The 13,700-nt window shown below is 37.0% G+C and overlaps 1 protein-coding gene across 3 annotated transcripts in view; it reads right to left on the reverse strand.

Moving 5' to 3' along the window:
- Positions 1–13,700, reverse strand: part of MICU3 (mitochondrial calcium uptake family member 3) — a 77,018-nt gene that overhangs the window by 28,189 nt on the left and 35,129 nt on the right. For 2 of the 3 annotated variants that reach the window (XM_043454276.1, XM_043454277.1), the window contains exons 5-7: positions 9,071–9,118; positions 5,737–5,819; positions 2,155–2,226 (exon numbers count right to left, since the gene is read on the reverse strand). In XM_043454276.1, the coding sequence (XP_043310211.1) occupies positions 2,155–2,226; positions 5,737–5,819; positions 9,071–9,118 (203 nt within the window). The remainder of the gene's footprint in view (positions 1–2,154; positions 2,227–5,736; positions 5,820–9,070; positions 9,119–13,700) is intronic. The other variant, XM_043454278.1, reaches the window with a different exon arrangement.

Genomic DNA, 13,700 nt, shown 5'->3' on the forward strand with positions numbered 1-13,700 from the left:
TTTCAATTGTTTCAAAACTCAAAAATCTCATCAGTTCAGATATGCATTGTTTAAAATGTGACAGCTATTAACAATGTTACCACTAATTATTACTATTATTGTAAAACACAGTAAAAAAATATTTGAAGAGAGCTGTACTGTCCTAGAGTGTTGCTTAGTTCAGAAGCTGAACTAAAGATTATTTCTGGATTGTTTTTAAGAAATAGTTCAGATAGCTAAATTCTATAAGTGAGATTCCAGGAGCATTAATTGAACTCTAGATAAATATCCCTGGGACCTATGGAGATAGATCAGTGCGTCTTTAGCAAGCATTCGTTTCCACATAAGTAAGTGACAGAATACTTATAAGTTATTTTTATCTGTTCTTTAAAACAAGTCTCCTTCCCCATGTATTTGCTAGATGATGTTTCACTGATCTACGTATGTTCATATAAAATAACACAATTTGGGGTATACTGATATAATTTAGATTTCATAATTCAGATAGACTTTCCCTAAATAATCCAAGTTAATAAAGTTTTACTGTATTACTGTTATGAACTTATTTGCATTATATCATCAGTATTAAATTTACTTCACCTGGGATGCAATGAAGCTTTTGTGCTACATGGTAGCTTTTCCCAATGTGGGTTGTCTGCTATTATTATTCCCTTTCCTCTCTCCCTTTGTTACTCACTTAGGTATTTTAGTAAAGGTTACTGATTAGAATAGGATTGTTACTTTACTGGAAGATCCGTAAGTCTTTTCTGGAATTAGTACAAATAAACAAACAATTAAATCTGTATCCACTGAAACACTATCTACTTTATCACTGAGGTATACCAAAAGATTCATTAACATAATTCAACCTCCTAAATGATATTTTATCAACAACTTGCCTATCCAGTCAATCACTGGCAATCCATCAAAGTTAAAATAATTGTTTACTCTTTTAGTATATTATCAATAGAGAGTGTCTCTACAAGTGTCTTCTATAATTTAGTCTATCGGGGAGGTTAAAAAAATACTGATAAATATACCATAGTCAAATATTCTGAGAAATAATAAACATTCATAATCCTGATAATCTGCTTTTATTAATATAAACACATATTTGTAAATCTACTGGGATGAAAATGACACTCATCTGCTACAGATAACCCATGTTTAAAAAAACCTAATATATATGCTTGTAACAGTGAGAAAAATAAAAAGTGTTGCAACTCTTTGAAGTTAATTATTTGAATTCCAAATAAACCAATTAAACTATTTCACAGGGCCACTAATTTGCAAATGAAACAATTATCATTTACATACTAACAAAATTCACCATGTTTCTGCTATCTAAGTACCAGAGGAAGAAATATGATACAATAGGTAAAAGTATAGGTTTTGGAGCTGGCCAGCCATGGTTTCAAATCTTGGCTTTGCCATTTAATAGTTATGGAATTTTGGACAAGATACTAACCTTTCCAAGTGTCAGTTTTCTCATTTATAACTATAGATAATAAGGGAACTGTTTGGTAGATTAAAAGAGAAAATGCATGCAAAGCATCTAATATAATGCCTCATACTAAAGTCTTAGTACCTGTCTGTTATTTTTATTAAGTGAACCTGGGATGTTGTCAGGCTGAAATACTTACTTGGGACAAGCAAAAAGAAAACTAGAAGGAAAATGGAGGGAAATGTTGCTTAACTCTACTTTCAAAATAAAGTGAAACAAGACTCTTCTCAGAAGAAGAATCTATAATATGTATTTCTATGAATGCAAAAAAACATATTATTTCCTTGTTTTTGCTTCAACATTCATACTATATAGTACCACTAAATTTACTCACATGTATAATTAAATCTTTGCAATTCACCTTTAAATTTTTACATGCATAATGATCTGTATTAACCTATTATATGATATACCCTTCAAATCTCATGGATAACAACAATATGGATGAAAATGATTTAATGAATATGGTTATGGATACAGATGTTTAATATCAATACTTGATAGAAATATTGATATCAAAGTATATAAATACTGAAGTTTTTCTACATAAGAACTTTAGAAAGTTTTCAAGAAACAGATCCAAAGTTAAGGCTTTAATTACTATTTCTCAACATGAATAAAACAATTCTTACCTAGAAAACCCACCTGAAACCATTATAAATTATTCTTACCAGCATTGCACGCTTTTCTTCATCTCCTTTAGTTTCTCTCTTTTCATTTTTTTTCCTGAATATTTCCTGAAGCTGAAGAGAAAACCAATCAAAAATCAAACACCTGATAAGAGTTTCTGGGAACCTATCTAACACCCCATGCTAGATATATTCTAAGAACAAAGAAAATAATTAGCTTCATTACACCAGGAACATTAAAACTAGTATGAATACATTTTCTAATACCAGTTTTTTCCTAAGAAAAAGGAAATAGAGCCTTTGGTCCACCATATAGTTTTACTTTATGATAGTATCTCCTATAGTTTAACTTTATTGCTAAGACACAAAGACATGGAGCCTGTGGCATATACATAAAAAGAGATGAAGCCTACTGAGGAATCAAGGACACTGGACCAGGAGTCAGGGGTCTAGGCTTGAGCCCATCTTCTGTCATAAGCCAATTTTATGGATGGGGACAGGTCCTCACTGGGCTCCAATTTGCTCATACATGAAATGAAGATGGACTGAATGACCTCTAAGGTCTCTTTCAGGTAATGGTAGGAACATGGGCTCTGCATGTCTAACCTTTTGAGCAAGTTACTCCAATCATTTAAGGCTTGTTTTCCATATGGGGAATATGAATAAATTCTTACCTTAGGGCAATATTTTTTTTCTCTAGCTTTACTGAGATATAATTGATAGGTCTTATAAAAATAATGTTGTGCAGAGTAAACATTACAAGCAATTACTCAGCACATTGCCTGTCACACAGTAACTTTTCAAGAAATGTTAGCTACTATTACACATGGGCTTCCCAGGTAGCTCAGTGGTAAAGAACCTGCCTGCCAATGCAGGAGACCCAGGAGACATGGGTTCAATCCCTGGGTTGGGAAGATCCCCTAGAGGAGGACGTGGCAACCCATTCCAGTATTCCTGCCTGGGAAATTTCATGAACAGAGCCTGGTGGGCTACAGTCCATGGGGTCACAAAAGAGTCAGACACAGCAACTGAGTACACACACCCTATTATACATGGCATTATTTCCTGTTTAAAATCCTCTTTTACACATGGAAGCTTAATCCTATCTTTATCTCAGTTTTCTGGTGAGCTCACTGTTCTTGTCTGTGTAATTTGAACAGCTATCTCAATTCTTTTACTTCGCTTAGTATGGCTAGAGCTGAAATCCAAAATTTATTCCAAGATATATAATAACAATTTAAAAATACAGTACAAACTGTAAATTATTTTATTAACACATATATTCCATACTTTATCTTAGTGAAAGAGTTTTTCTCTTTAGCAAGCATTATTAATATTCACTTTATAAACAGGCAGGAGGATCATAGATTTTACAAATCTATTTTACAAATCTACAAATAACTCTGCCCAACTCCACCTCTGCTTTTAGGAAGTCTTAGCTGTTTATGTGCATGCGTGCTAAGTCACTTCAGTCATGTGTGACTCTGTCCAATGCTGTGGACTGCAACCTGCCAGACTCCTCTGTCCATGGGATTCTCCAGGCAAGAATACTGGAGTGGGTTGCCATTTCCTCCTCCAGGGGATCTCCCCAACCCAGGGATTGAACCCGAGTCTCTTACATCTCCTGCACTGGCAGGAAGGTTCTTTACCACTAGCACCACCTTGGAAGCCCTTAGCCATTTACAAACAACAACGAACAATAAAACATTAGTATGGCCACTGCAGAGTAGACCACTGCTTTAAAGGAAGAGCAACTTTTTTAAGAGTGTAGAGTAGAAACAAATTGAAGTTCTATAAGAATGTTTTACCTCCCACCTCCACAAACAGATAAGAGTCCCAAAGACATCTACACAAGCAGCTTCCAATGCACTGAGTTCCAAAAGGTAACCTTTAAGACAGTGGGGTGGAACTTGGCCGTGTTGCCATAGAAAGTCTGTTGAATACTGTTTCGATTATAAGGCCCATTCTGAAAGTCCTAAAGTACAGCTGTACACTATCATGACAGAGCTCCAGTGAACTAAGTCTGCCCATCTTAGGATGTTGGCAACATCTCTCTCTCCACTGCAATGAAACTCCCCACCTCCCCACCATTGCAAGCAGCACTGCAGTGAGGGACCCTTTGTGGGTCCAGCTCCCCAGACTTGCTCAGGGGCTATACTCGACCAAGGGCTACATGGAAGCCTTATGACAGATCCCAGTAATTAGTTCCCTGCTTCCTTTTGAGCGGCTGCTAATTTGTTCTGGTGAGGATTTCCCTCTCGCCACTTTCCTACCATGGAAAAGAATGGTTTCATAATTTCTCTTCTGTGCTCCAGCCTCTGAAGAAAATACTAAGCTATCTAAGAGGTTTTCCAAGGGATTTTTATTGGCTTGTTACAAAGGAAAAACAGAAAATGAAATGGCTATTTATGTTATTTTCCCCTTCTCTTTTTGCTAAGCAAGTAGAGGTAAATATTGAGTTGCACATAAAGGATAAAGGAAGACCTTGTTACTAGGAGGAGTAAACTAATGTTAATCTCTGTTTTGGAGAAAATCAGAAAAGGCATTTTGCCACAGACATAGATACAGGATACATGGGTAAAAAGAGAAAAATTCCAGGAGAGAGTGGTTAAGATGAGTGAGTAGCTGATGATGCTGCCAGGACAGCACCAACATGGGACCAGGTAGTTAAGAAAGACTGGAAAACAAATACCAAGAACACACTTATCAGCCCTTGGTCAAAGACAAGGGAAGGCAATGGGAGAATGGGCTAAGACTGGAATACAAGGCAGCAACGAATGGAAGAGAAAAAAAATAATGTAAATCTTTTAAAGAGAAGGAAGGGAAGTTTCATGGCAAAGAGCTGCCTGTGGCTGGGTGGCTGATATGACAGGGTCTGGGCATGTACAACAGCCCAGGCTTGCCTGTCACTCACTCTGTGGAAAATATACATTTCAAACCTCCAGAATATGAGTAAACAATTATAATCATCTTCATGTGTGTGTGCTCAGTCACTCAGTCACGGCTGACTCTCTTGAGACCCCATGGACTGTAACCCACTAGGTTCCTCTGTCCATGAGATTTTTCAGGCAAGAATACCACAGTGAGTTGCCATCTCCTTCTCTGGGGGAATCTTCCCACCCAGGGATCAAACCTGTGTCTCCTGCATTGGCAGATGGATTCTTTATTACTGAGCCACCTCAGAAGCCCTATAATCATCTTTATACACTGAATAAATTTATATTTTTATAGTGTAAAAATAATTCAAAATAAAGTACATGAGTATAATATACTTTATTAAAGTAAAAGCATAATACTTTTACTCTTTTTTCAACAATGTGCTGTGCTTAGTCACTCAGTCGTGTCTGACTCTTTGCGACCCCATGAACTGTAGCCTGCCAGGCTCCTCTGTCCATGGGGATTCTCTAGGCAAGAGTACTAGAGTGGGTTGCCATGCCCTCCTGCAGGGGATCTTCCCAACCCAGGGATCAGACCCAAGTCTCTGGCATTGCAGGTGGATTCTTTACTGTTTGGGCCACCAGGGAAGCCGTTTTTCTACAACAGTTATTCTAAGTAATGCAAAAACATAAAAAATATAAGTAAGCAATATATGTATTGATAAAATGTAACCAATAATATACATACCACCAAAAACTCCTTTTTATCCACCATCTCATTGCCATCTGTGTCAAACATGTTGAAAGCTATTCTAAAACCTGCATGTGGCTCTGCCAGACAAAAACAGGAAAGTATTTGTGAAATGGAAAAATGTTTTCAAAGTTCAAAATCCACATTAGTTGTAAACAATTCATATTCTGTGCAGAAATACTTTAACCAAGAAATTAAAAGCAATATGTTACTGTTAGTTAGATATAATAAAAACTATAGGTAAGTATATATACTTCTGCTTCACATATTAGCACACTTAGTAACACAGTTGATAATATACTTGAAATCTACTTGTGTAATACTTGCTGCATATCATTGACAGTAAAATCTGATTACCCTCCTTCCAAAAATAAATATTTCTTTCTTATCCAAAGTCTGTCAGTTTGTTTGAAAGGAAAATATCATCTCAGTATATTTGAAATATTTTTAATATGTCAGCTAGTTAGAGCAGCAGAAGAAAAAACAATACAACACAATGGACCAGCCTAAAATCCTGGGGGAATTATAACTGAAAAAAACCTACAAAAAAAAAAAGTCAGGTATGAGAGATTACATACTTGGGGTTGAACTTCCAGAGGCTTCAAATACAGAAACATAAAATAAAAAGGACTTGAATAATTAATTCCTTATTTCCCCCCAATATAAGGAAAAACTGCTTTTCTGAGAAAGACTTTCATACACTATGAATTGCTGTAATTGTATGAAACTTTAAGATTCAATACCTCTTCTCTTTTCACTTCTAAAGCAGAAAGAAGAATGCTTGGACAGAAGAAAACTTGAACACATCCTTCAAAGCGGATCTCAGTGTACATGCCTTTTTCAAAACATTTGACCTCTTTTGAGATGACTGGCAAAAAGTTTAAAAAGGGACCTCCCACAGGTACACTTGCCACTACATGTTTTGAAATTGTGAACCCAGCAAAAGCGAAGCACATAGACTTTCTTTCTTAACCAGTAATAGCTGTCTCTGAAAATCATGGAAATGAAAGCCTTTTATGCCAAGTTCATGTTTTGCATGTATTTTAGGAATCTAGACTTACTTTCATTCTCACTCACTTGAGGAAGAAATAAAAAGTTACAGCATCTCCGATGACCAAGTTTTAAGCTTTAAAAAGATCTTGAAGATACACACAGAAAGAAGTCCTCACAAGCATTGTTCGGAAGGGAAAACAAAGTCAAAGTAATTAAGGGGGGAACTATGGACAGCTAACATGGATTACCTAGCTCACTTCCTGTGTGCTTAGTGGTTCAGTCGTGCCCCACTCTTTTCGACCCCGTGGACTATAATCCGCCAGGCTCCTCCGCCCATGGGGATTCTCCAGGCAAGAATACGGGAGTGGGTTGCCATGCCCTCCCACAGGGGATCTTCCCGACACAGGCATCAAACCCAGGTCTCTCACACTGCAGGCAGATTCTTTACCGTCTGAGCCACCAGGGTAGACAAAGAATACTGGATTGGGTAGCCTATCCCTTTTCCAGAGGATCTTCCCGACCCAGGAATTGAACTGGGGTCTCCTGCATTGCAAGCCGACTCTTTACCCACTGAGCTACCAGGAAGACCCAAACAACACCCATAATTACAGAAAAGTTAGGATCTTTGAGTGCTGTGACTCTTCCTTTGGAATTTAGAACTCATCTTAGAAAAAGAGTTTAAATTGAAAAATTATAATTAAATAACACCCATAATGTTTTTTGGGTTTTTTTTTGTGAAGAGTCACAGTACTCAAATATCCTAACTTTTCTGTAGCAAGCAAAAATCACTATATGGGATTTTTTCTAACATGCTAAAACCAATCCTGTCGAAACTCAACATGTGGTTTTCCTCACCAGTTTTGTTTTACTCGTACCTACCGGTCTGCTGGTTCAGAGATTTACAGCTTCTAATTTTGCACCCAAAGTTGTTCTAGCTAACAAGATAACTTTTGAACAAGTCTCTGAGACACTCCTTGGCACCTACTCCTCTAATTTCCATGGTGGCATTCATCCTTGACCAGACTCGAACCATCAGAAAGGCTTTCCAGTCTGGAACGTCCTCAGGCAGTACTATTACTAACTGCACAATACTTACTTTTCTTCAGTCATTTTAAATGATTTTGAGCCAGAAGAAAAAAGGTAAGGGGAAAAAAAAAGGCAGTAATTTTTGAAACACACGTGTGCGCACACGTACACACACATTTCCAAAACTTCCTGTGACAGAACTCCAACATAACACCATCCATCACTAAATTCAGAATAAAACAGTGGCTGTGTTATCTTCCAATCATAGAAGTACAGGAATTTTAAGACTGGTTTCTAATGATGCAGTTTTATTGATGTTCTTTTTTCCCATAAATATCCATAAACATCTCCATAAATGTCCATAATTGGAAATCCCACTAGTCACTTTCTTGCATTCATTTGCCAGTTATTTTTTGAGAGGCTACCATGCGCCTGACACTGTTCTTGATACAGAAATGAACAAAAAAGATAAAATCTTTGCTACTGTGGACCCACACAGACAAAAATATATAAACCAATAAACAAACACTTTCAAATAGTTTCCGTGCTATGAAGAAAATACAACACTGGACAGGGAGAAAAAGGGAGAGATGGAAGAGGGAGCTATATTAAGGAGGGTGGTTAAGTAGGGCTTCCCTAAGCTTTCATGTTTCAAAGAAAATCTGAATTATTTTTATTATCCGGAGGATCTTGAGGAAAAGCATTGACGGTAGAAGGAACAGAAAGTATAAATGAGACCAGGGATTTAAAATGTCAGATAGATGGTTGGAGCACAGTGAACTACAGGGTGTAAGTTCCCCCATTAAATGCAATGAAATTTAACTGAACACTTCAGTAAACTCTTCATATATTTCAAAAGAATTGCTGTATATGAAGAGAATAATGAAGCTGTTGGAGGATGTATGATATGTCTCCTGATAGACTCAGTAGTTAAAAGACGCATTCTTTCACATTAGTCTTGCAGAAAATGTGATTTGAATGAGTGTAGCAGAAAATTTACAAATTATTACCTGTCCTTACCTTTAGGCTCCCACACAGATTAAACCACAAGGATTGATGTAGGATATTAAATTCTTAATTTATGAGCATTTTATTACTATACCATAAGCCGTAATCATATTTATGGTTTTGACACTTGATAGTACTATGCTTAGCATTTTCCACTGGCATTTAGAAATGAATTTTGCAAGACAGCATGGATAGAACTAAAATGATTTTCAAAGTAAGAGAATCTAAAAAAAGATTTATTTCCCAAGGTTATGCTTGAGAAAAGAAAACTGCATCCAGAAATAGATTTAACGAGTACACTTACTTGTTAAAATACATAAAAGAAAAAGATACTCTGTGTAAGAAATCACACCTAGAAGAAAAATAGTATTAGTTATGCTACATATAAAATATTTCTTTCATATTTATCAAGTAATATATTATTCTTATAATAGCAGTAAATAATAGTTACAAAAAAATTCAGACTTTAAAGAAGATGCTAAATATTGTTTTAAATGAGACCAAACTATTAGCATAAGATCAGAGCAAAAGAAGAAATTTTACTTTGTTTCATATGCCCTCTTAGAAACAAAATTCACATTAATGCTTCCAGATATACTGACACAAAAGCAAAATTAATAATGTTTATATATAGCTGTAAATTTTAAATGTGTTGCTAGAGCTTTCAATATATGAAGCTAATTAAAGATGAGAAGGCTGAAAATGGTTAACTCTGTGAAGTGCTTAATGACTTTTTAGAAATCCTTGAATAAAACATTTAGATATTCTTGCTTAGAGATTTGACTGCTGTATTGCATTAAAAAAATACAACTTTATAGTTACTACTTTTCTGCCTTTAAGTTATCATTCATTTTTCTTGACACACTTCATGCTTCTATTAAGTCTAAGAAATTTTAATTTTAATTAAATGGCTTACACTTTCTGCATATTGCATCCTGAGTTCTCTGTAATCTCATAATAAACTTTAAAAGGAGTTTTGTTTAAAGTAAAGAAAAATATATATTCTGTTACTCAAATTCTTGCTTTTGAATGATAACACCCACAACTAGAATTAATACCTTAATCGATTTTCCAAGCAGATCCTGAGAATATTAAAATCAGGAATAAGCCAGTAATACTTATCCAGATACTAGACAGTCCTCATGTTTGGTAAAACAGTATAAAAATTCTTAAATGATCAGATCGTGAACCTTAAAACTCCACTTTACCTGATGTTCTTTGAGGCTATCCTCTTTGTTACAGAACAAAGAGGAGGAGGCACTGTCAGGCGGTCTGTCAGAAGAGGTGAAGGGACAGAGCTAGGAGGCCTGAAAGCATTCCCGTCTTTTGTTTATACTAGAATATTGTGACCTATGGACATAGTTCTGGTTGATTGCCATGAATGTTATGGGAGAAAGATTCTGGAATGGTCAATGTGTATAAAGATACAATACCTAGATTCCATAGGGATCCCTCAAAAAAAAAAGAAAAAAAAAAAAAAAGAATTGGAAATGGGCTCTGTATCTCCACAATCCAGTCTCACTGACTGTTGTTCCAACTGATGTGGTGAATACACAAGAGATACCGGTTAGTGAAAAGAAGTTTAATATCTGCTGTACATCTTTTACTTGGTAATCAACTCAAGAGTCCCCTCAGTGAAGGATTACTTAACAGCAGGTGTCCTGATCATGAGTACTGCAGTAGACACTTGGAAGTACGGAGTTTTTGGGGTGTTTTGAGTTTTTGGTTCTTGAGGTGGTATCATCCACAGCAGAGAAAAACAAAGTGAAAGCTCATGATAAAATTTAATAAAAATGGTCAAGGAGAAGACAAAATACTACTAAACATGAACTGTAGATTCTTAATGATTTTAATTACAAAAATGGAGAATCATTAGACTAACCTTTCAATTTGTTTTAAGGTCACCCAGAGTCAAAAATAAAATAACAGTAAATGCTAAGCATATAGTAAACTTGTGATCTTTAGAAACAGAGGATAAGAAAGATGCCAACTAGGTTTCCTTTGAAAGTCAATTTAAAAAAATTCTAAGGGAAGTTCCTTTAAAAGCACCACACTGTTTAGTTCCTATATCCTGAACATCACAGCTGCCTATTATAACTAAGTCTGTGTAAGTCATGTTTTCATAAATGTTACATACCAATTAAATTTTTGTAAAATTGTCTAACATTTTCTTGCTGGGTTGTATTTTAAGCTGATAGAATTCTTTTGTAAGTTAGTCTTCAACAGCTCTAAAAACTTAGCTTTAAGATTCCTCTTCCACCTAATCTCTTTATTAAAAAACAAGACTGTAACTCTCTACTTTACCTACCCAATGGTTCTAAAACTTGGGTACATGGATTACCTTGATAGTCCCATCACTATGACATAGATCTGCACTGTTCTACAGGGTAGCCACTGACTACATACGGCTGCTTAAATTTAGAAATAATTAAAAGTAAATAAAATTAAAAACTCAATTCTCAGATGCAGTAGCCCCATTTCAGGTTCTTCATAGCCACAAGTGACTCCAGGCTATGGACACTAGGGATATGGACATTCCGGCCACTGTAGACAGTTCTATTCAATAGCATTGAATACATCATCTTCCCTGAGAAAAATATACAAATCTGCATACAATTTAAGAAAGATTCAGTTCAGTTCAGTCACTCAGTCGTGTCCGACTCTTTGCGACCCCATGAATTGCAGCACGCCAGGCCTCCCTGTCCATCACCAACTCCTGGAGTTTACTCAAACTCATGTCCATCGAGTCGGTGATGCCATCCAACCATCTCATCCTCTGTTATCCCCTTCTCCTCCTGCCCCCAATCCCTCCCAGTATCAGGGTCTTTTCCAATGAGTAAACTCTTCGCATGAGGTGGCCAAAGTATTGGAGCTTCAGCTTCAGCATCAGTCCTTCCAATGAACACCCAGGACTGATCTCCTTTAGGATGGACTGGCTGGATCTCCTTGCAGTCCAAGAGACTCGCAAGAGTCTTCTCCAACACCACAGTTCAAAAGCATCAATTTTTCGGCACTCAGCTCTCCTCACACTCCAAGTCTCACATCCATGCATGACCACTGGAAAAACGACAGCCTTGACCAGATGGACCTTTGTTGGCAAAGTAATGTCTCTGCTTTTTAATATGCTATCTAGGTTGGTCATAACTTTCCTTCCAAGGAGTGTCTTTTAATTTCAGTCACCATCTGCAGTGATTTTGGAGCCCAAAAACATAGAGTCTGACACTGTTTCCACTGTCTCCCCATCTATTTCCCATGAAGTGATGGGACCGGATGCTATGATCTTCATTTTCTGAATGTTGAGCTTTAAGCCAACTTTTTCACTCTCCTCTTTCACTTTCATCAAGAGGCTTTTTAGTTCCTCTTCACGTTCTGCCATAAGGGTGGTGTCATCTGCATACCTGAGGTTATTGATATTTCTCCCAGCAATCTTGATTCCAGCTTGTGCTTCTTCCAGCCCACCGTTTCTCATGATGTATTCTGCATATAACTTAAAAAAGCAGGGTGACAATATACAGCCTTGACATACTCCTTTTCCTATTTGGAACCAGTCTGTCGTTCCATGTCCAGTTCTAACTGTTGCTTCCTGACCTGCACACAGGTTTCTCAAGAGGCAGGTCAGGTGGTCTGGTATGCCCATCTCTTTCAGAATTTTCCACAGTTTATTGTGATCCACACAGTCAAAGGCTTTGGCATAGTCAATAAAGCAGAAGTAGATGTTTTTCTGGAACTCTCTTGCTTTTTTGATAATCCAGCAGATGTTGGCAGTTTGATCTCTGGTTCCTCTGCCTTTTCTAAAACCAGCTTGAACATCACGGTTCACGTATTGCTGAAGCCTGGCTTGGAGAATTTTGAGCATTACTTTACTAGCGTGTGAGATGAGTGCAATTGTGCGGTAGTTTGAGCATTCTTTGGATTGCCTTTCTTAGGGATTGGAATGAAAACTGACCTCTTCCAGTTCTGTGGCCACTGCTGAGTTTTCCAAATTTGCTGGCATATTGAGTGCAGCACTTTCACAGCATCATCTTTCAGGATTTGAAATAGCTCAACTGGAATTCCATCACATCCACTAGCTTTGTTTGTAGTGATGCTTCCTAAGGCCCATTTGACTTCACAGTTCAGGATGTCTGGCTCTAGATGAGTGATCACACCATTGTGATTATCTGGGTCGTGAAGATCTTTTTTGTACAGTTCTGTGTATTCTTGCCACCTCTTCTTAATATCTTCTGCTTCTGTTAGGTCCATACCATTTCTGTCCTTTATTGAACCCATCTGTGCCTGAAATTTTCCCTTGGTATCTCTAATTTTCTTGAAGAGATCTCTAGTCTTTCCCATTCTGTTGTTTTCCTCTATTTCTTTGCATTGATCGCTGAGGAAGGCATTCTCCTCCTGGCTATTCTTTGGAACACTGCATTCAAATGGGAATATCTTTCCTTTTCTCCTTTGCTTTTCGCTTCTCTTCTTTTCACAGCTATTTGTAAGGCCTTCTTAGACAACCGTTTTGCCTTTTTGCATTTCTTTTCCATGGGGATGGTCTTGATCCCTGTCTCCTGTACAATGTCACGAACCTCCGTCCATAGTTCATCAGGCTCTCCATCAGATCTAGTCCCTTAAATCTATTTCTCACTTCCACTGTATAGTCATAAGGGATTTGATTTAGGTCATACCTGAATGGCCTAGTGGTTTTCCCTACTTTCTTCAGTTTAAGTCTGAATTTGGCAATAAGGAGATCATGATTTGACTGTATAGAGCTTCTCCATCTTTGGCTGCAAAGAATATAATCAATCTGATTTCGGTGTCAACCATCTGGTGATGTCCATGTGTAGAGTCTTCTCTTGTGTTGCTGGAAGAGGGTGTTTGCTGTGACCAGTGTGTTCTCTTGGAAAAACTCTATTAGCCTTTGCCCTGCTTCATTCCGTACTCCAAGGCCAAATTTG

Source organism: Cervus canadensis, chromosome 31 (genome assembly GCF_019320065.1).
Source record: "Cervus canadensis isolate Bull #8, Minnesota chromosome 31, ASM1932006v1, whole genome shotgun sequence".
Lineage (NCBI taxonomy): Eukaryota > Metazoa > Chordata > Mammalia > Artiodactyla > Cervidae > Cervus > Cervus canadensis.